General features: G+C 43.0%; 3 protein-coding genes across 5 annotated transcripts; 1 reads left to right on the top strand and 2 right to left on the bottom strand.

Annotated features, from left to right (window-relative positions):
- Positions 1 to 887: 887 nt before the first annotated feature.
- Positions 888 to 1,686, bottom strand: LOC133895734 (ferredoxin-like). Its single transcript, XM_062336233.1, has one exon. The coding sequence runs from the start codon at positions 1,568 to 1,570 to the stop codon at positions 1,145 to 1,147; it is 426 nt and encodes a 141-aa protein (XP_062192217.1). The 5' UTR covers positions 1,571 to 1,686; the 3' UTR covers positions 888 to 1,144.
- Positions 1,687 to 10,337: 8,651 nt separating this feature from the next.
- On the top strand, positions 10,338 to 17,541 carry LOC133895479 (1-phosphatidylinositol-3-phosphate 5-kinase FAB1A-like). Of its 3 annotated transcripts, none has more exons than XM_062335814.1 (12): positions 10,338 to 10,478; positions 10,969 to 11,153; positions 11,590 to 12,297; positions 12,383 to 12,527; positions 12,625 to 12,972; positions 13,128 to 14,075; positions 14,159 to 14,493; positions 14,643 to 14,769; positions 14,857 to 15,027; positions 15,118 to 16,521; positions 16,609 to 16,869; positions 16,956 to 17,541. In XM_062335814.1, the coding sequence occupies exons 2-12, from the start codon at positions 11,113 to 11,115 to the stop codon at positions 17,289 to 17,291; spliced, it is 4,824 nt and encodes a 1,607-aa protein (XP_062191798.1). In that variant the 5' UTR covers positions 10,338 to 10,478; positions 10,969 to 11,112; the 3' UTR covers positions 17,292 to 17,541. The 3 variants fall into 3 exon arrangements, with proteins under 3 accessions (XP_062191798.1, XP_062191799.1, XP_062191800.1); XM_062335815.1 differs by having other exon boundaries at positions 10,382 to 10,857; XM_062335816.1 differs by having other exon boundaries at positions 10,383 to 10,774.
- Positions 17,542 to 20,172: 2,631 nt separating this feature from the next.
- On the bottom strand, positions 20,173 to 21,336 carry LOC133895480 (uncharacterized). The gene has a single exon (XM_062335817.1). It carries the CDS (start codon positions 21,232 to 21,234, stop codon positions 20,275 to 20,277), a length of 960 nt encoding a protein of 319 aa, XP_062191801.1. The 5' UTR covers positions 21,235 to 21,336; the 3' UTR covers positions 20,173 to 20,274.
- Positions 21,337 to 22,324: the final 988 nt, after the last annotated feature.

The raw sequence follows: 22,324 nt of genomic DNA, 5'->3' as shown, positions 1-22,324 counted from the left end.
TCCATAAGGGCTTTGGATACAATATTTAAGCCTCGGGGCCTGTGACACTTGTTCTTGCTTCGTTCTTCATCTTTTAGAAGGATACTTGTTTTTTGGAGATGTCTTTTAGCAGGATACTGGTATAGTAGCTTACTTTTAAACATCATGTTTATACTTGCTCGGCCTTCCATAGAGTTCTAGGCATCATCGGTGTGGTACTGAAAGAAATACTGGCTCATCTTGGTGGCACCAAAAGAAAAGAACAAGAGAGAGAGAGAGAGAGAGAGAGAGAGAGAGAGAGAGAGAGAGATCAGTTGATTAACCGGTACTAATGTTCATGTTTCAGCTTCATTCCATTCGTTGCTTGTGATCTTTAGTTGACTCCAATTATGCTGGCCAATTACTTCTAATCGATCAATTGAATTTACTGGTACTCCATGGGAAGTTTTTGTCTTTGTCCTTGTGACGCTTTCAAGTTGGTTTACGGTAATTCATGACCAGTTTAAATCGGTCCACTTCAGGATGTAACGGATCTACTCCAAAAGCCATAAGTGTAAATAAAATTATTTTTATTTTGCAACCGAAACATAAATAAACAATGAATCGTCCAACCAGAGTACGATTAGAAAGAACAAAAATTATTAGTCTCAAAACAAAAGTATTTCTATTTTGCATGTGGGGATCCATATTCCCATCGGCTTCCAACTCCAATCCGGGTGGTCAAATTAATTACACGACTGCTGAAACATGGAGCCTAAACTGCATTCCAGCAGAATAAGCACTATAGACATTAGATTAAACATATGCCTCATCCATCCATCAATACAAGCTGCATTAATAGTATTGCTGGTATATATATATATATATATATATATGACCGTTTGTATATATTACGCGCCGACATCAAGTACCAAAAAATAGATATTATTCTTAATTACTTGATAGCGAAATTAATCATGCATGCATCCGCAGTAAAAATGAATAATGGAGACCAATGCAAGCACACTAACAGATCGACCTGTAGATATGATGATCGGTCTCATGGTGACACTGACGACATGCGTGCATGATACTATGGGATTAATTTTCTCCGGCGTGGTTACGTTCGTCGTCGTCGACAACTCTTGCAAGACAGATACAGATGTATAGGGTAGCTGATCAGGGCTTAGGCGGTGAGGTCATCCTCCTTGTGCGTCTCGATGACGACGTCGGAGGTGGGGTAGGCGTGGCAGGTGAGCACCCACCCGGCGGCGACCTGGTCGTCGTCGAGGAAGCTCTGGTCGGACTGGTCGACGGTGCCCGAGACGATCTTGCCGGCGCAGGAGGAGCAGGAGCCGGCGCGGCAGGAGTAGGGCAGGTCGATGCCTTCCTCCTCGGCCTGGTCGAGGATGTAGACGTCGTCGGGCACCTGCAGCTCGACCTCCCCCTCCGGCGTGATGAGCTTGACGTTGTAGGTCGCCTGCGCGCGCAGCCTGGCGCCACGGGCCAGCTTGCCGGTTGTCGCGGGCAACGCGACGGTGGAGAGGGCCGGGGCCGGGGCGAGGCGGAGGGAGAAGGCCGGCGCGCGGAGGCTGCTCAGGGCGGTGGCCATTGTGCTAGCTTAGCCTGCTGCAAGTGACCGACCTCTTGAAGCAAGCTCTGAAGTTGATTCGCTAGGGAATGGAGAAGGTGTGCTTGGCTACTAGCTAAGGAACAATGGAGGAGGAGGGTGGCCGGCGATTTATCGTTAGCGGGAAGGGAAGAGGTGGGTGCCACGTGGTGGGCAGGGAGTCGGCAGCTTATCTGCGCGGGGATGGCCGGGGCGACGAGGATCACACGCTGCGATCGATGAGCGTGGCGTGTGGCGGCCAGCCGCGCGCGCGGGGGCCCCTACGTGGCTTGGGAAGCAAATTTTCGATGGCCGTTGATTATTTCCTTGAGCAATCACCATCGATCGGCGTCGAGCATGCATGAACCTCCCTCCCTCCCTCCCTCCACACGTTGCATGCTTGGGTGTGGTTGGATTGGGGTTTAAAGGTCTCAGGAGCTCTGCCCTGCCCTGCCCACTATCTATCCATATGCTACCGTACCATTAGGGGCATTCTTTTTTTTCTTTTTTTTTGCCACGGGTGAACTCCGGTAGCATTCCATTTATCATTCTGCTTCATATGCATAGACTCAGTACGGTTTGCATATTATTCTCAGCAATAATTGTTACTTTCTTAAGATGATAACTTAGCAATTATTCTTACCATTTGTGGTATAGTAGCGGTAGAACCCTAGCCAGCTACTCCAGTTCTAAAGACGTGCCCAGATTTTGACCATTGGATTGGAATCGGTGTCTAATGTCGTCGACTGTAATGAGCTAGCTAGGTGTATGTTCAGGCAACCGAAGAATAGTATGATCGATCCATATTTTTTGTAGACACCGTATCACCGATCACCTTAATTTGGCCGTATATCCTTACCACATGAACTCAGGAAGGTTTGGTGACAAGTATCGATATAAAATGTTTTGACTTGGGAATCGAAGCTAATCAATTTCAGGTATATATTGGGCCGCAAAAGGCCCTCTTGTTTTCTGCGTTCGTCTCAGGGTTCATATATGCAAGGAAGAAGCATCATCCGAAAAATACGCCTTAGCTTCCGATGCCATTCTGGTCCACGCGGAGAATGACTTGAGAATTTCAGGTCCATGCAGATGTCTTCCTACTATTCATGCCCGTCTTTGACCTGTTCTCGTGTACTCCTTCGGTCCCTCCGACAGAAAATAAAAGTGGTTTAGCAACATCCACACGGTGGAACTTTGACTAGCAAAGTTTTATGAAAATATGACATGAAATGAATTGAAAATCTTTATTCGCTTCTCCTGTTCTTCTTCTACCCCTGTCCAGTTCTATTCTATACTTCCCAGTTGTGTGTATATTCGAATATGTATACAAAAGTCAGTTGAAAAATTAGACTTAAGCTATATTAGTTGGTTAGGGATAAAGTTGTGTCGAATTTGTATTCCTGAGCCTATAAATAAGAGGCGTCGCTGTTGTATCCGCACGACGACATAGCGATAGGCTCGGATGGGGTTGTGGCAGTTCTATTAGGATCTCGGAGCAGACGGTGTTGCAACTATAGGGAGGAGCGCATGTAGTTATGCATCGAGATGTAGCCTTCAGCTAAATTTTATTAATAAATATCGTATCTCTGGTATTGTCTGCAATCTTGCATGTTTGTCTCGGTAAATCCGTCGCTTCCGCAGACTAATTTCCTAACATTCCATAAATTATTTGATGTTTTTGGATCTTAAGCTTGTTCAAATGATCAAAGAGATAACAAGATGTAAATTACTAATAGTTAAATGGCGTGGGCTACTCGGGAGGCCATCGGATTAGCTTTGTGGGGTGGCTTGTCCTCGGCTTGGGATTAACATGTATATATTTTGTGTTAACGTGTATTTTGATGTGCAAACTTGTCTGTTGCTTGGCCAAACATGAGCCGTCTTCAGTTCGACCCCTTCGCCGAATCTTTCGTTCCTGGACTGGTATTGTACATGTTGCAGCTGATGAGAGCTCACATTAACATTACTGACCGGCCCCTAATCTCTTTGTTGGACTGTTACTGGTACGAGACCCAACAATGCGCTCTATAGTGTTATCAGCCTAGCGAGTATCCAGAATTCTGTGCTGATTTTGCCAATCTACTTTCTCTGTTTCCCTACAACATGACAGTTGCATGGATGCCTACTCAAACTCAAAAAATCTAGATTCTAGATCGAGCTGTCAAGCCAGCATGCATCGATGGACTCACTCATCACTTCATTGCGATCGATGATGCGATCTGGCATCGACGCCTTCCTCGTCGGGACTCAGAGGGATATACACATGTTTTCACTTTTCCATCCGTCGCCCTCGCCCACGTACACAGATACATCATACTCTACATGACAAGACATCTTTCCCTTAGATAGCTACTATTTTTTAAGTTGGGAGAACACATTTTTTAAAATTTATATAAATTTTATCGTTCATAATTCTTTATACATCACAAAGAAGAGAGCCGCTGAGGTGACTTGCAAATACTAGCTCTTTGTCTCCCATCTTCAGAAGCTAGCTAGTACTTACTCCCCTCTCTTTTGCGAGGTATGAAGATTCGTGTTAATTACAAACATTGAAAAATATGCTTCTCAGCTAAAGATAACAGATATCTCTGAAGATGCACTAAGCAAACCCATAGCTCTCTGTTCCAAGGCGGGAAAATCTGAGAAATTAATCTAAAATGTATATTAATAGTAAAAAGAATATAACAAATTAATCTAAAAACTATATCGATACAAATTTTTTTTTGAGAAATAATCACCAGAAGTACAGCATACTTACATCGATAAATTAGAGAGAAAAAGGTACAACACATTCCCCGCTAAAGATGGTCAACTGGGCCATATCTATTGGGCCGGCTCGAGACACGTCACTGCAATCACGACCTAGGCACAAATCAGGCACGATGGTAGACGGGCCGGATCGGCACGGCACGGCTAGCCAGGCCGTGCCTGGGCCGACACCTTGGTATGTTGGGCCAGCACGGCACGACCTGATTTAGACGGGCCGGCACGGGCATAGCCCACCCCGACTCGCACCGACCGCCCGCCCCTGCGCCGCCTCGCCGCCCTGCCCGCCTCCGCCCCAGCAGCCCGCCCCCGCGCTGCCTCATCGCGCTGCTCGCCCCCGCCCGCCCCTGTGCCACCTCACCACCCCGCCCTACCCCGGCCGCCCGCGACCCTGCCCCGCCGCCCGGTTGCGTCGCCCCCGCCCCACCGCTCGGCCCCACCGTCCAGCGACCGGGCACGGCCTGTCGTGCCGCAATCGTGCCCGGACCAGTTCGGTACAATACTGTGCTTCACAGACCGTACCGTGGGCTAAGGGCGCGGCACAACACGGCCCGTTACAGTATTCGGGTCTATTGGGCCGTGCCGGGCCGACACGACTGACCCATTTAACCATCTCTGTTCCCCGCTACTTGTCATGCAAGTGAGAGAAGGGAAAGTGGCAAACCTCCCCATAATTTATCTCTACCACACTTCTTAATGGAAAAAAAAACTAGTAACAAAAACTTCGAAAAAAAAAGATAAAAGAAAAAGGAAAAAGTGTTAGTGTTTTTTTTTTCTAGCAAGAACTTTTTTCTACCACATCATATATGGGTCTAAGTTTAATAAGAGAACTGATAAGAAGGTAAGGATTAGTTTACCTAATACACATATATAAGTGTCGTTTAGGTTGTGTATAATCAACTATTTCAAACTTTAGTTATATATTGTGTCTGAATATTTAAAATGATACATGTAGATTTGTCTCGAAAACTATTTTCATAATAATATATTTTAATAAATATTATAAAAATATAATAGTTAAAGTTATTTTAAAGACTATATGGATATCTAAAGCATTACTTATTTGTGACGGGGGAGTAATATTAATCAATTACTGTCGGTGTATCAAGTAAATGGGTACCCCAGCTAACAGGCCTCACGAAGGGTACAAACAGCCAAGAGAACATCTCCTAAAAATTCTAATCTATCGATAAGCTATCCTGACCAGTGCAAGGCCTCCAGCGACCAATCTCGCTACGCCTTCACATTAACCCACAACCAGCCCCCCTGGTCGCGGGACTGGATTGTACACTCGCCCGAACGCTTCTCTTCACCAGACACCGGCCTCGACGGATAAAGTCATGGGCGGTGCAGGGGGGGTGTTGTCGGATCCCGTAGCATTAAATTCTACGGAGTGAGACTCTACAGGCCGGCGCAACACCGCACGACAGATGAGATGCTGTCAACCATCCGGTAGGGCAAGTGGATGGAGATGGCGCAAAAAGGTAAGTGGACGGGAACGACGCAAAGGCAAGTGGACGGGGACGGTGCGGAAAGGCAAGCGGGCGGGGACAGTGCAGAAGGGCACCGTTCCATCCTGTCACATTAAATGCAGCAAGATAAGGCTCTACGGGCTAAGCAAAGGCGACGCATAGCATCATGATATACAATGCTATCAGAACAAGTTGCATACTTGGTACTCCGTAATGATGATTTGAGTTAGATATTAGAATAAGCAGAGGCCATCTGTGTAGAGCCCGCCAATGTAAGTTGTCCCTCTCTTTACTATATAAAGGGATGAGGACCTCGTCTGTAACCAGGATTGATCAATTCTAACAAACTGCTAGAACACTGTTGTAACAAAATGAGATCTACTATAACATAAAATATAGGACTTAGGGTTGTTATCCTCCGGAAGACCTGAACCTGTATAACCCCTGGTGTTCCCGAATTCTTCACCTACACACAGACACACTCAATCCCTGAAACGCCTTCACGCACCCACCGTCCGACATACCCCAAAATCACTGTCATGCATACTTACATCGATAAATTAGAGGAAAAAAGGTACAACACATTCCCCGCTACTTGTCATGCAAGTGAGAGCAAGGGAAAGTGGCAAACCTCTCCATAGTTTATCTCTACCACACTTCTCAATGGAAAAAAAAACTGGTAACGAAAACTTAAAAAAAAAAAGATAAAAGAAAAAGAAAAAAGTGTTAGTGTTTTTTTTAGCAAGAACTTATTTCTACCACATCATATATGGGTCTAAGTTTAATAAGAGAACTGATAAGAAGGTAAGGATTAGTTTACCTAATACTCCCTTCAATCATATATATAAGTGTCATTTAGATTATGTATAGTCAACTATTTTAAACTTTAGTTATATATATTACTTTTTATATATTGTGTTTGAATATTTAAAATGATACAGGTAGATTTGTCTCGAAAACTACTTTCATAATAATATATTTTTAATATATCTTAATAAATATTATAAAAATATAATAGCTAAAGTTATTTTAAAGACTATATGGATATCTAAAGCATTACTTATTTGTGACAGGGAAGTAATACTAATCAATTACAATACTTATTTGTGGTTTGCATGTATGTGTGCACTCCACCCTTTCTTCAGACATCCCCTGCCCATAATTTATGGTTTACGAACATATGGATGCTCCTGACTTCAGGCTTTAGCAACTGATTAAAAAAGGTAAAATAAAATAGAAAAAATAGAGAGAACAAACAACGGAGAACTTTCCCTGGAACAAAATAAGAATCTTTTGTACCTGACGTGAAGATTGCTCCAACACCGATCCAAATGTCGTCAGTCAAACCCCGTGTTCGCTGACCATGTCCCAATCTTGCTGCTTCCGCCACCGGAGTACTTTATCTTTTCTATTTATTTATTTTAATAATGGAATAAAATATCCCATGTCCGAAACCAATAATTATTACAATATTTTTCTTTCATGTAGATTTTGGTCCTGTTTGGTTCGCGTCTAAATCTGTCACGTCTAAAGTTAGTCACGTCATAAATATTTAAGTAACTATTTAGTTAACTACTATAACTGTGACAAACCATATTTTTGTTAGTCCTCTAGCCTACATGCCATACACTCAATTTTTAATTAACTTTGTTATACTTATGGCCAATAATTTCTTAGCCACACTTAGTTAACCTTAAATGTGACAAAAACTTATGCGTGAACCAAACATGCCCTCTATATACCATCCAGTCACAATTCACCACTTATGCAAATGAGATTTAACAAATAGATAAGTTCATCCTAAAACATCTATTTTATTGCTAAAGCTCTACTCATGCTTGGCGAAGATATCATTGTTTCAAAAGGTAGCATGCAATATGCATTATGCAATTCTCCTCCTTCTCCAGCAGTGCCCAATATGTGTAGCCTTAAAAATTACATATATAGAAGAGTTAATTTTTGTTTTCTCAAAAACCACATTATTCCCACCGAGCCAAAGTGCTCAACAAATAGCACTTATCTCAACCAAAATTTTTTCCTTAAGCTTTATTCCTATTCTATTTAGCTATGGTCTAAATATATTGGATATACTAAGAGGAGATTGAAAGAGAAAAATAATTTGTAAAGCTCTCAAAATAAACTTAGCAAATAAGGAATGGAAGAAAAAAAATGTTGAATAATCTTATTGGTACAGCAACTCCTTTACGCAAAAACCACATAAATATCTTTATTTTTAAGAGGAGTTTTAATTTCCATATGTACTGGTTATAATCGATGATATTTGAATCTATCACAGACATGTATATTGAGTGGACAGTAAATTGGCCGTTTTGATGTAGTCACCATCTAAACATGGCAGGTTGGTCATTGAGTTGAGTATTTACAATCTTTTCTGTTTAAATTAGTAGGATTCATGCTTAAGATATATTTTTCTAACTAGGATTGATTACCTCAAAAAATTAACTAGGATTGAATTTCAGAAAGAAAGAGCTGCTGCAGAAATTTATTATAAACACGCATGCCTTTCTAAAGGTGAGGAAAGATTATTTTATATTGCGCCACCATATTCCAAGGAAGATTCCTATCCATCTTAATCATTTAGTATAAACTAATCTCCAATGAGGGTTAAGCACTTAAGTTCCGTACTTGTATTGGACTTAATCATTTTGGTTTTGCTTATAAGCAACTCAATTTCGTGCCTGCCTTTTCCGTTGTCAGGGAGCTGACGGCTCATCGTTCAGGAGATGCCGACGCTTCTTCTTTCGTTTTGATAAGATATTTTTTTTTTGCCGTCTTGATAAGATAGATATTAGTTCATCAACGACATTTCTCCCTCTCCTCGAGGAAAAAATCTATCAATTTCCTCTACACTTTTCTTGATTTGCTGTGTCATAGTTGCATCATTTTCGGTCACCAAGTATATCCCATGATAAGAAATACCAACATTACAAGTGAAGTGCTTTCATAGTACTCCATCTGGGACAGAAAAAAAGAAGCTTAATTTGGACATCGATATGGTCCACAAAAATTGATATTAACAGTGATTTCTATTATGATATTTTTGTAACGTATTAAAAAATATGTTAACAGCTATTTTAAATACAAATCCACTAATATTACTTTTGAAATATTTAATTTCAATATGTAAGAAAATATGGATGGCCGAAATTTAGGTGCTTTGACTGCATGAAACCTAAAACTGAGTTATTTGGGACCAGAAAATTCGGGACATATTATATCCTGTTTCTTTTCTTGGGATTGAAATGGACTTTGCTGGCAATCTGTAAAGATGACATAGACTTCTCCTTGGCTAAACTGCGTTCGATTGTCATGCTGGAAGAGTTGATTGATTTGATGCTATCTTGACATGCACTCAACCATATTAATTATAAAATGCAAAACAACACATGAAGTATGTTTGAATTATGTCAATCGGAGCCTATCCAGTATGCAGTAATGGATAAGGTTTGAATTGTACATACAATTATATGATAGCAGTGCTACCATTTTTCAATGGGATATCTGTCTAGCTTATGAGTTGTGAAGTCATGAATGATTGATGATGCCGAAGAACAACACAAGCACAAGCATGATCTGATTCTGATTGGGTACGGTGGGCAGGCAATCAATCAAACAGGTCGCACCCTTAGGATGAATGATTTGAGCATGGATAAAGATAAGATTAGTCATATTTGGTAATATGCTCAAACAAAATCAACCGTCTTCATTTTTTCCCCTGCGTATACATGCATGATTTTTTGGTTTTGCTTGTTTGTTCCAAGAGGAGAGGCACATCATATTATCATTGGTGAATCAAAACTTAGCCATTTTATACTTAACGTCATGCGTTAGGTGATATCGTAAACTGATCTGACTCAAGAGTTGTATTGAAAAGAATTGAGAAGAAGAAGAAGAAAACCTACGGAGTTGGCTGCTATGATAGGAGACCAGGAGACTAGAAAATGGCAAGGTCCGAATGCCAACATTGGTTTATCCATGGGCAGCATCAAGTATGGTTTGAAATTGAACATTGGTTTCTTGTTTTATCCATGTGAAGCGCATGATATAAATGTAGGTGGTCAGTTTAATTTTTTTTTCTTTTTCTCAAGAATGATTGAGGAATGAGGAGACGGCTGTCCTAATAAAAATAAATTTTATAAAACTCTCTTTCCTGTAATAATACGTATTCACTTTCTATCTCCTCTCTAATTTAGCTATTAAATTATAGGAGCTTTTGCAAATTTGCCACTCGAACGATAGTTCTTATGACATTTTTGTAATTTTTAATGGCAAATTTGCAATAACAGTTCAAAACAGTGATAAATTTATAATTATTTCTAAATTATAAGATAGAAGATGTTGATAAAATCTTACGAAGTCTTCCTATATAAAAATCTATAAAATTTGTTTCCTATCCTGAACCCACTGACCGTGTCGGTACGGTACTTTTTTCTCATGTTTGAATTCTCTTTTTTTTTATTTCTGTGTGAAAAACAAAAGAAGAAAAATACAGCTGTGCGTGGGCCCCACATGGGAGGCTTCTTCTTTCTTTCTGGTCGTCGACTCGGTCCTCTTCTTCGCCATTCCGAACTCCTGCCGCCCCGCACGCAACCATTTCTGTTCAGTTCACCGACGATACGATTCCACCACCGCCTCCCTTTGATTTTTTGGTAAGACCTTCGGTTTTTGGACAAGCATGCGATGGGGATGGGGTGGCCTGCTTGCTTGCAAGTTTGAATGAGCTGCGGCTTCATTCATTCATTGTCGTGCTGTGCTGACTTGACTTGCAAATAATTCAAAAAACCACTCCTATTTGGATCTTACTCTGTTTTTGGTTGATTGCTCGGGTCGGGGCATCGCGTCCTCCCTCTCTTTGGTTGTTGGATTCATCGCCGCGCTCGCTTCCATTCCAACTACCCGCTCTACCTGCTGAGAAACTTGCTGTTTCTTTTCGGATTCAGACCTGGTTCGTCCTTTGGGATTTCGCTTCGCTTCTCGGATAATCCGTGCCGTTGTTTCAGTTGCAACCACAAATTCCATCAATTTCTGGTGAATTTTGATCTACTCGTCGACGATTACGAATGCCGTCTATTTCCCCCCTCTTTTTACCAACTAGGTACAAATGATTTTGACCGAGTCTGGCTGTATTGCTTTGGTCAGGTCAAGCTGATTGCAGCTCCAAGGAGATCTCATCTCATCTGGTCTGCTCTCTTCTGAGCCCGGACGCCGGAGGAGGAGCGCTACCGGCGGCGGGGGACCAATTGCAAGGGTATGTGACGCTGCTGCCTGCCTTTGCCGCAGGCCATGTGCCGGGACATGGATCAGCAACAGCACCACTCAACGAGGTAAGCCGTAAGCCTTCGTTGGACTTGGCGATTACTACTAGCTGTACTTGCCAATCAGGTCAGGTGTATGATATTAGTGGAGCTCTTGAACAATAATCTCCAATGCCTTAGCCTTTTGTTTTACCAGCGTTGCGTCATAGTACCATAAAAGCATCTATCTACCTGCTAAGCATAGGTCCCTTTTATGCGTTCTGCTGCTGCGCACCTGGGATCTAACTCAATTCTTCCACACCAATCTGCGTCTCCATAACACTGAAGAAAGATCTTTTTATTTGTTTGTCCGACTAGCTAACCATGTAGAGCTTTAGTTCTGGACAGCCCATATTACTGGACAGGGATGCCCTTGATACAAGGGAACCCCCTTGCCAGATACACTTGTCTTGCAGGTCCATTCTGATCCAGCGTTTTCTTTTTTCTTTCCCTTTTTGGCCTACAGGGAGGCTACATCGGAGGTTCTTGATGGTAATTGTGACCATCGCAGCCTGCATGATGCAGATCGTTTCCGACAGAATGAGGCTGGGGATATCAATAAGCATAGCAATCGTCTGTCCACAGATGACAATTTTTCCTCCAATAGTTCATGGCACAGACATGGCGATATGAGCCGCAATCCATCTGCATCCTCTGTTGATGACCGCTCAATAAAGTCTGGTGATGATTCTGATGGGGCTGGTAGCACCAATGGCAGCAAAAGCAGCGATACAGGGATTTCATATCTAGAAAACAATAGCATCTGGATACCACCTGAAGCGGCAGATAAGGAGCATGAGACCGAGAGTTTCTCTAAAAGCATTGCTTATGACGACGACGATGACTATAGTGACGGAATAAAGTGGGGCCAGTCAAGTTTCCCATCCCCTGGTGAGGAACATGAGGCCAGCGCTAACAATGCGAGGGTGGAACGAGAAAAGGCGATGCTAGAAGCTATGAATGGGCAGCTGAAGATACTTGTCAGTCGGTTTCTGGCTTCTGCTGGTATCTCTTCTTCCAAGGGGGAGGGCAGCGAGAGTTGGCTTGACATTGTGACCTCCCTGTCATGGGAGGCTGCGCTACTTATCAAACCTGATGCTAGCATGGGAAAGGAAATGGACCCTGGATCTTACATCAAGGTCAAATGCATAGCATCTGGCACTCGACGGCAAAGGTGAAATAAACTTTGTTTCTTGTTTTTTTGCCCCTAAACACATTTGGATTTCTGTTTGTTTTTCACCTGGCAATGTTCATTGCAGTGAGGTGATCAAGGGGTTAGTCTTCAAGAAAAACGCTGCTCATAAGCACATGCCGACCGATTGCCACAATCCTAGGCTTCTACTTCTCAAAGGAGTCCTTGGGCATTCTGATGTTGGTTTGTCGTCATTTAATTCAATGGATCAGGTTGGACTTTACATATATATGCATGCAAATAACTAATCCAGTTCTGTTTTGTTGAATAGAGGATAATACCTTCTAATTTCATGTCTTTAACAATCAGGAAAAGGACATTTTGGAGAGAACTATTGCTAAAATGATGGAGATATGCAGCCCTAATGTTGTTATGGTTGAGAAAACTGTTTCACGGAACATACAAGAACTTCTTCTGAAAGAAGGTGTCACTCTAATTCTTGATATGAAGCTCAACCGGCTGAAAAGAATTGCACGCTGTACGGGTTCTCCCATAGTTTCATTCTCAGAAGTTTTGGATAAACCAAACCTGAAGCAATGTGACTACTTCCATATTGAAAAATTTATTGAGGAGCATAACAGTGCCAGTGAGGGTGGAAAGATGCCATCTAAAACATTAATGTTCTTGGAAGGATTCCCAAGGCCATTGGGTTGCACGGTATGTCTAGTTCAAATTCATTGTATACCGAATGCAGCCCATTCCATGCGCGCTAATAACATTTTATTGAATAAACAGCAAATTCCAAACTGATTAGTGTTTTGTACTTTTTTTTAATAATCTGCACAGTTAAAAATGGTTTCTTTCTCGTTCAGATATTGCTAAGAGGAGCAAATAGCGAAAAATTGAAGAAAGTCAAGCAAATCATGCACTTCACAGTCTTTGCAGCATATCACTTGATACTTGAAACGTCTTTCTTTGAAGATCAGAGGGTTTTTCTAAACGATAAAAATGTTCCAAAAGAAAATTCGTTTACCGCTATGGAAGGGCCATCAGCAACTTCTTATGATGTTGCTGCTGTTGGTGGTGCTATCCTTGGCTTTCCTTTACATGAGGACTCTCCAGCACTTAGACTGTACCATGCCACTTCTAATGGTTACGCTGATGTGACCAAAACTTTGAGATCTCCAGGAAATGCAGATGCTCCAAGTTCAATAACAAGCAGCTCTGCGAATGAACTTGGAGAAGGTGCAAATATCCGGTATGACTTGAGGCCACCCCAAAATGCTGAAAGACTAACATCACCAGTCCCAGGACCGTTAAGGAAATTATTCGCTGACATGTTACATCACCAGAATATTTATTTACCTGTTACATCATTGCAAGAGACAAATGATAATCAGAAAGCAGGCAAGGTTGAATCTGGTCAAGAAAGGGTCAGTGACAGTTTTCATGTAGGGGCAAAGGTGGAAGAGTCAGCAGTTTCCAGTGAAAATGGGGAGTGCACAAATGATCTCCAGAAACAAGAATTGACTCGAGAAATAATGCCAACAGGTTCTTCTACATGTGATAAAATTGAAGAATCACCTGTTGTGATAGAAAATGGGGAACATCGTAGCACCCGTATCATTATCAAAGATAAATATGCCGACAAGGATCAAGCCGATGATGCACTTGATTCTCACAGCATACTGATTTTGATGTCCAGCCAATGCATCACAAAGCAGGTTGTCTGTGAACAGAGCCATTTATCCCGTATAAAATACTATGGGGATTTTGATGTGTCCCTGGGGAGATATTTGCAAGACATTTTGCAGAATCAGGTAACAATATTTGTGATTTGTGTTAGTAGTACATTGATTTGGTTTAGATGAAGACTCAGCTCGTTAATGTTTATTTCTAGCAGAAACTGAGCTGCTCCTTGTTTGGAGAACCTCCAGAGGCTCAAGTGTACTCTTACACTCATCGAAATGGAAATTTGACTGTTCTAGCGAAGCATCTGGTGCCCCAACACCATTTGCCTGGTGAATCTGAAGGAAAAATATGGATGTGGACTAGATGCTTGAGATGTGATGAGGAACATGGGATATCCAAATCAACTCCAAGAGTATTAATATCAGCTGAAGCATGCAATCTCTCATTTGGGAAATTCCTGGAACTCAGTTTTTCGAGCCACTCTGCAGCAAGAAGGTTATCCATATGTGGACATTTGGTGAACAGGGATTGCTTGCGGTTTTTTGGGTACGCTAGGCGCATTTTTTTACTTGAAATATGAATTATTTAAATTGAAGTAACTCCTTGGTAGCCTTTAGGCTTTAGCATAACAAAGCCATGAAAACTATTTTTTTCCACTTTGGTTATGAATACTTTCTGTTTCCTACTGATTTCAGGTTGGGCTCTAAAGTGGCAATGTTCCGGTACTCGTCAGTTGAAATTTACACTACATGCAAACCACAACCCATTCTCCAGTTCTTCAACCCCATCAGGCAGGATTTGTTCGAAGGACAAAGGAGACATGTATGTCTTATTCTTTTAACCATTTTGTTCTTACTTATCTTCAGTTCATGTACAATGGTGCCTAATGCTTATGCTGCATCTTTCAAGGTTCATGCTAGAGGTATGACGCTTTTTTCTGAGGTTGCAAGCTTGCTACAACACTTGAAGAATGAACATCCTGATGCAATAACTTTAGTAGTCAAGTGTGGCCTCTCACTCCCTGTTAAGGACTTTCCTGAACTCGAAGAGTTGTTGATGAAAGAAAAGACCAACTTTGAGGTAGGTATTTTTGTATTCATTTCTTTTGGCCCAGGTATCTGTTCTGTTGTTGTTGTTTATTTATTGGTCACCGTCTGTGTTGTCATGCAGGGTTCTCTAGGCAAGGCCATTGATCAAAATGGGAGACCATTTTCATCTGTGCATGAACTTTTGAATTTAAATTGGTCCTATCAGGACCTTCTACTTGAACTATACGTATGGGACCGTCGTCTACATCAACTGTTCAACTGTAAATCTGTTGGACTAGAAAGTGTTGCTAATTGCAAGAATCCTGCTGATACTGTTGATGAGATTTCTGATAACAACTTTGATATTGATAAGAAAATAGGTGAATTCACATATGTTGAGACTACTACAGCTTTGGGGGCAGCCCGTGCAAGTGACAAACTTTACCTTGACCATCGATTGGATAAGAATGCAGCACCCTTGCTTGATGAAAGTCCAGAAGCTGGGCACTCTGAACTTTCTTGCAATGGAGGTAGTAAAGATGAAGAATCTTCCATTGCTCCTGGTCAAATAGATGTAGGTAGCACAACACAAACTTCAAAAGTTCCTTGTTTTGAGATATCCAATGATACAGAGCTCCAGGGCAATGCTGTTGTGGCGGATCCAATACCTGTGGAGCAGGAGCCTTCTAGCACTCCCCAACAGTTCAGATATCCTTATTGGGATGACAGGGAAAGGTGGATTTGGAATTCAATTTCTGAGTCTCAATTGGCTTACAGGAATGACATTCAAGCCGGATATTTGGACAAATTTGAACTGATTAACCATTATTCACCATCTTACCTGTCTCCCTTGTTTGAACAGAATGAAGAGGTGGTCTCTCCGCAGTTCGCAGTTGGTCCAGGTAGTAATGTTTTGTGCGTACTGGAGGATGAGATATCCAGCATAATAGCTCGTGCTCTTGCTGTATCTGATGAACGCCGCCATTTAATGGATTCCATAGTTGAGAACGGGATGGAGAATACCAGGGCAGAGCATGCCAAAATAATGGAGAAATCTTATAGCTTTCTTTCTGAAAGTTCTTTCAACTCATCATCTCCATGGTCATCTATAGGATCTTTAGATTCTGAAGCAAACTTGTCATCTCTCTTGTCATTTCCATCTGACGACTTTTCCGGTTATGATAGCTCATCTTTATTGTCCTCGGTACATCCAGAAATGACTGTCAACGGGAAAGTAACTCTCAAAGGCAAATATTCAGTTACTAGTATATATGCTAATCAATTCTACGCACTTCGAAAGAAGTGCTGCCCATCCGAGCTTGCATATATTACTTCCCTAAGCCGCTGTAAGAAGTGGGATGCTCAAGGTGGAAAGAGCAAAGCTTTTTTTGCGAAGACAATGGATGACAGGTTCATCATAAAGCAAATCAAGAAAACAGAGTTTGAGTCATTTATTAAATTTGCCCCTGAATACTTCAAGCATGTTTACCATTCTCTGGATACTGGAAGCCAAACTTGCCTTGCCAAAATCTTAGGAATCTATCAGGTAGTTTATATCCACAGCTGGTATTTGATTTGAATTCATTTTCCTGACCTTATGTTTTTTTCGTGTGGTGTCACTTGCCTGTTTCAGGTTAAGCAAATAAGGCATGGCAAAGAGGTAAAGATCGACCTGATGGTGATGGAAAATCTTCTCTTTGGCCACAATATTTCACGGATTTATGATCTTAAAGGCGCTATTTTTTCGCGACGCGTCGCTGACTCAGATGATCGTGACACTGTTTACCTGGACCAAAACTTTGTTGAGGACATGAGTGTTTCTCCAATCTATATTGGTGGAAAAACGAAGCATCTTTTACAGCGTGCAGTCTGGAATGACACATCTTTCCTCACTGTATGTATAAAGCACATTGTCGCTGCAATTACAGGTATCAGGTTTTTCAACGAAAAGGTTTGTTAACATAATTATTGTACTTGCAGTCGGTCAATGTTATGGACTATTCTCTGCTTGTGGGAGTGGACAAGCAAAAGCATGAGCTTGTATTTGGCATCATTGATTATCTGAGGCAATATACTTGGGACAAACAACTGGAGACATGGGTGAAGACTTCTCTGGTAGTACCCAAGAATGCTTCACCAACTGTAATATCCCCCAGGGAGTACAAGAAAAGGTTTAGGAAGTTCATGGCAAAGTACTTCCTCACAGTTCCAGACAATTGGAGTCCTGATAATCCTTCTAAGCCATCCAAGTTGGTAGAAGCCCACAGTGGTGATAGCCTGCATCAGCATCCAATTGAGGCTGAGGCATGTGCCTAATCCTATGCAGGACTTCCTGACAGTTTTGTTGAAGCCTATCCAGTTGTTGTTTGGCTAATATTCGCTTTGTAAAATGGTGTACATAGGAGGGCCTCACTATTGATCTATCCAAAAGTTTGCAGCTTTTAGGCAAATTGTTGGGGGCAAGTGAGGTCCGCAAGAATGTACCTATACAAATGTTCATTGTTAATTTCACAATTATTATAGTGAAATTACAAAATTGATATGATTATTTTTTTTGAACCTATCACCTATGGGGCTAAAGCAGTCTCTACTTGCTCTTTTTTTCTTCACTCATGACACGACTAACTGTCCAAGGTAGACACTTCGTATCTCTGTTGAAATTAGCTCAATTTTTTTGTCATATTTGCCCCAATGTAGTTGTTGGCGTCAAAAAGCAAAGGACAGGTATAAAGTCCTCCTGATTGTGCTGCACAAAGTACAATGCCGATTTTGTTGTTCGCTGGATGTTGTATAGTTTCGGTATGCTCCCTTCACCTTTTTTTTGGGTACTGTACTGTGTAAAACTTTTGCAGATCTCCTGGTTCGGTACATACTTCTAGCTATTTCTTCAATAAGTCAAGTTTTGTTATTACTTGGAATGGGTGAGATCAAGTTGCTTATTCTTTTTCTGGAATTTTATTGCAGTAAGTATTTATGCCCCAGAACCATTCTCGTCAGAAGTCAAAGTGACAATATTTAATTTGCTTTTTTTGGTTCCTTTTCAGATAAAATTCCCTGTGGATGAGGCAACTCTAACTGTTCTGCATCAGGAAGTAGCCGCCTGGTGATGTGCCTACTATTTGCAGTTGCTCTATGCTAAATTGTTCTGATCTTTCATGACTGCTCCTGTACAAACTGCACAGATCAGGGCGGTACTAAAGTAAATGCTACTTTCCTTTTCCAGAGCCGAAGCACATTGTTTATCGAGGACAATAATCCAGTTCGAGCTTATATTAAAATTTTCTCCTGATCAGATAACTGATGGCAAGAGCTTTTTATGTGTTGGCTAGCAGGTTGACTGATTAGTAACCTGATTTTCTCCTGATCAGTTTGCATTGGATTTTTCAGTTCAATACTAATTCATGGCGTGCATTTTTTTAGAAGCAGCTGATTATGAACCGATCAAATTTGATAAGTATATATTTTGTTTATTGGTTGCGAATCCTTCCTTAGGAAGTGATCATTGTGTCCGTTTCAGAATGAGTGATTCGATTTTGTGGACTGGAGCTCAGCTTTCCCCAGTAGAGGCAGAGTCCCAACCCCAAAGTATGAAATATGGATGGCGCTGCTGCTTACCATCATGTCTCTATCTTTTGACTCTGCAAAGCAGCTCAATCAATTTGGCATTTCAGCCTTCGCTGGCAGTCCTCTTCATCTGATTGTGGTCCACAAGGTGATCATCTTGTTCCAATTCCAGAAGGCTATCTCATCATGACACAAACCAAATGGTGACTGTTGTCGGAGATCAAAGAGAAGCATCTCAAGACAAGAACCTCGCAAAGCCACACAAAGGTACCATCCTTAGTTCCTGCCCTTCATCTTCTCTGCTCTAGCAAAATGACCAATCTTTACACTACAATTCACCAAACTCTTGCACTGATGGAGTTATCAATTATAAAGACAGTGAGCCTACCACCATAAACAAGAAAGAACAAGCAACGAAAAAGAAAGACTACTACAAGAGCTATTTTCCCCCAGTTACTTTCTTTTCTCTCCTATGTCCAACAACTTGGCCACACCTCCACAACACTTCATTTGCAGAAAAGGGCAAAGAGTTGTTTTCCTTTTTCCGAGGTCTCATTCACCGCACTTGCAGATTCTCCCTTTCACCGTCAATGGCTATTATATCATCATAAAACGCCATCTAAATCTAAAATATGTTAAAAAATGCTAGGTAGACATATGTTCTGATTCTGATTCTGACTCTGACAATAGACAGGCATGAGCACTAGGAACTGCCAGTACCATTGATAAGGAGGCATACAAAGAAAGATACTATGATGATCCTGCTGCATGACTTAAGTATGGACACCCTAGAATGCTAGCTAGAGGCTAAACATGGTAGTGGGCTTGAACTACTTTATGATTAGTAGAGATTTTGGATGATTGATTTTAAATAGTCGGGTGGTGGTACTCCGATGAGTTAGTAGTTGGATATAGAATATCTTGTGAGTCTAGTAATCAGATGGAATCTGATAAGCTATTTCTTTAATGTTGATGTTGTCACACATAGTAAATAGGACTGCTATATTTTTATTTTTAGTTTTAGATTAGGATGACATAAATGTAGTAAACCTTAGTCAAGCTTTTTTTATCTTAAGTTCTCATATCATGTTTTTCTACATTTACGGAGTATGATATGTACTTACACTTGTTATTTTCAATAATAAATACTACTCAGTTAGAGAAGACTACGCGAAGATCAAAGGAAGCTGAGGACTATGATGAAGACGGAAGGTCCTAAGCCGTGTTGCCCCTAGTCGATTGTATGTGGTGTGCACTGAAGTTTCGTTGGAGTGCTCTTGTATTCTTTCGCTGCGGTTCAAAACTCTGGTATTTATTTTAATAAAATTGTTTTGTTTGATATAGAATTGTTTATCACTGATGATATCATTATATGCATGATAAAATTGATCCTGATATATATGTGAAATATAACTTATTATTTTTTTGAAAAACCGGATGTGACACTCTGATTCTGACAATACAGGCATAAGCATTCGGAACTGCCAGTACCATTGATTAGGAGGCATACAAAGAAAGATATGATGATCCTGCTGCATGACTAAGTATGGACACCCTAGAATGCTAGCGAGAGGGTAAACACGGTAGAGACAGCTACCTGCACCCGACCAGGAGAAAACAAAAAGCACCTAGATTTGTTAGCCTTCTTCTATCTACCATAGAACCACTACCAGCATGCATCCTGCTCCTGCATGCTCTGTCAACTGAACTGCGAACGAACTGGAGTTTGTTTGTTTCAGCGATGGCTGCAGAGGTCTGAGAGCATCTTCCTGCCCTCCACGATCTCATCAAAGAAGTCATCTAATTCACCGACGACACTCTCAGCACCCGACCTCAGCATCCCCACCCAGCCATTGACGATCTCCACTCTCTCGCCGAGGCTGTCGCCAATCTCCTCGGGGTCACCGTATCCCATGGCGACGACTCTGTCGAACTCTGCCTTGAGGCTCTCAATGCCGGCCCTGACCTGCCGGAACTCGTACATCATGATCCCGGAGTGGTCGCCGGCTGCCTCCATCTCCTCGGCGACGCGCTGGCGCAGGCGGCCCATGGAGGAGACGTAGCCGGCGCCCGAGGTGCGGAACGGGTGAGCGGCACAGCTGGTGCTGGTGCGCGCGAGGTCCGGGAGGCAGGAGACGGTGCCGGAGACGAGGAGCATGAGGAGGAAGGAGCTGGCGTTGCGCAGCGCGTAGAGCACGCCGCGGAAGCCGTTGAAGGCGTTGAGCTTGAACTCGAGCGGGGAGCGATCGTCGAGCATCAGGGAGGAGGGGTCGAGCCTGGCGTCGGCGAGGGCGCGGTTCTCCTGCTCGAGGCCGACGGCGTGGCGTCGCGGCGCGTTGACGGCCCGCTGGACCTGGCGGGCGGCGTGCGGGTTGGGGCTGCAGAGCCAGTCGTGGAGCGCGGCGGCAATGCGGGCGGCGGAGGCGCAGTAGGCGTCGAGGGCGGAGGCGCCGGCGCGGACGAGCTGGCAGGCGTCCCAGAGGCGGGAGGTCTCGTCCATGTACTCGTCCAGCCAGCTCTCGCCGGGCGGCAGGTGGAGGCGCTGCACGAGGTGGAGGAGCTGCGAGTGCAGGGAGCGGAGCAGCGCGGCGGCCTGCTGGAGGAAGGCCGCGGAGAGGAAGGCGTGCGGCGGGGAGGCGAGGCTGCGGTGGAGGGCGTCGAGGCCGTGCGCCATGGAGGAGTAGAAGGCGTTCATCGTGGTGATGGTGGGTAGTGCATGGAGATGCTATACTTCTGGGCTTCCCTTGGGTTTTATAGACAGAGGTACTGCCGAGTGATGAGTGAGTGAGGGAAGGGGAAGCAGCAGCAGCAGCAATTGCTCCGACTAACAAGGAAGCAAGGAAGAAGGATAATGATGGTGTGTCTCATGGGCAGGGGGAAGGATGATTGGGCGCTGCTGCCATGGCCATGGCCATGGCCATGCCACTGCAGCTGCAGTGGTACTCCCTCCCTCCTAGTCAAGTAGTCATGCCATGCAGGGCAGGATGCAGCAGCATGGGAAAGCGAGAACCCAACAAGCAGCTAGGCCTAGCTAGCTAGCTCATGAATCCCATTCCGTTCACTGCTTCCCTCTCTTTCTCTCTTGTCTTGATCTTCATTCCAAGGCCCCGGCTACCATGGTCTCTCTCGTATACAGTCTTAGAGAGAGAGAGAGAGAGAGAGAGAGAGAGAGACTGGACTAGTGCCTTGTTTTTTGAGTTGTCCAACCAAATAGAAGAAGGGGACCATTGCAGTTGCATGGGAAGAAAGGAAAGAAGGAAGGTGATTGTTGGGGTTCATGAAAAGTGGCCCACCGGTCATTGGCTCGATCGATGGATGGATCGTCTCCTGCGGCATGCAGCAGCTGTCATGTGTTGCTGCGAGATGCATCAACAAGCAGGCAGAGGCCGAGGCAGAGGCAGAGGGTACGCTGCTGTGCTGTGCTGCCTCTCCTTTGTCTGCCCTTATTGCGGTCGCGCCATCTCATGGATGGTTTTCAATTCGGCAACGCCATGTTGCCTTAGCTGGACGTTTGTACGATTCCTGCATTGGGAAACTCCATACTGGCCACTACTAGTGCTACTCACCACTCTGGTCACTAGTAATCACTGGTCACTAAGTAGGTGTGTGTACACATCCTCATTCGAGCAATACATTTTACTGCAATAGAATTGTAAGAGTGGCACATGAGCAGATGTGCTTCTTGTTCTAGATGCCTGCACACCAGTACCACCAATACGGCACCAGTGACCAGTAAGGGTTAGTGAGAGAAAGAGAGTCAGAGTAGGAGGACGACAAAGTTTCAA

Source organism: Phragmites australis, chromosome 16 (assembly GCF_958298935.1).
Source record: "Phragmites australis chromosome 16, lpPhrAust1.1, whole genome shotgun sequence".
Taxonomy (NCBI): domain Eukaryota; kingdom Viridiplantae; phylum Streptophyta; class Magnoliopsida; order Poales; family Poaceae; genus Phragmites; species Phragmites australis.
The sequence above is the reverse complement of the archived record's forward strand: the minus strand, read 5'-3'. Positions and strand labels throughout refer to the sequence as shown.

Excerpts from the sequence above, each read along its gene's own strand:
- LOC133895734 (XM_062336233.1), bottom strand. The coding sequence starts at position 1,570 with ATGGCCACCGCCCTGAGCAGCCTCCGCGCGCCGGCCTTCTCCCTCCGC.
- LOC133895479 (XM_062335814.1), top strand. The coding sequence starts at position 11,113 with ATGTGCCGGGACATGGATCAGCAACAGCACCACTCAACGAG. Across the intron at positions 11,154-11,589 it reads CAACAGCACCACTCAACGAG|GGAGGCTACATCGGAGGTTC; the intron begins GTAAGCCGTAAG and ends TTTGGCCTACAG. Across the intron at positions 14,076-14,158 it reads AAGACATTTTGCAGAATCAG|AAACTGAGCTGCTCCTTGTT; the intron begins GTAACAATATTT and ends TATTTCTAGCAG.
- LOC133895480 (XM_062335817.1), bottom strand. The coding sequence starts at position 21,234 with ATGAACGCCTTCTACTCCTCCATGGCGCACGGCCTCGACGCCCTCCAC.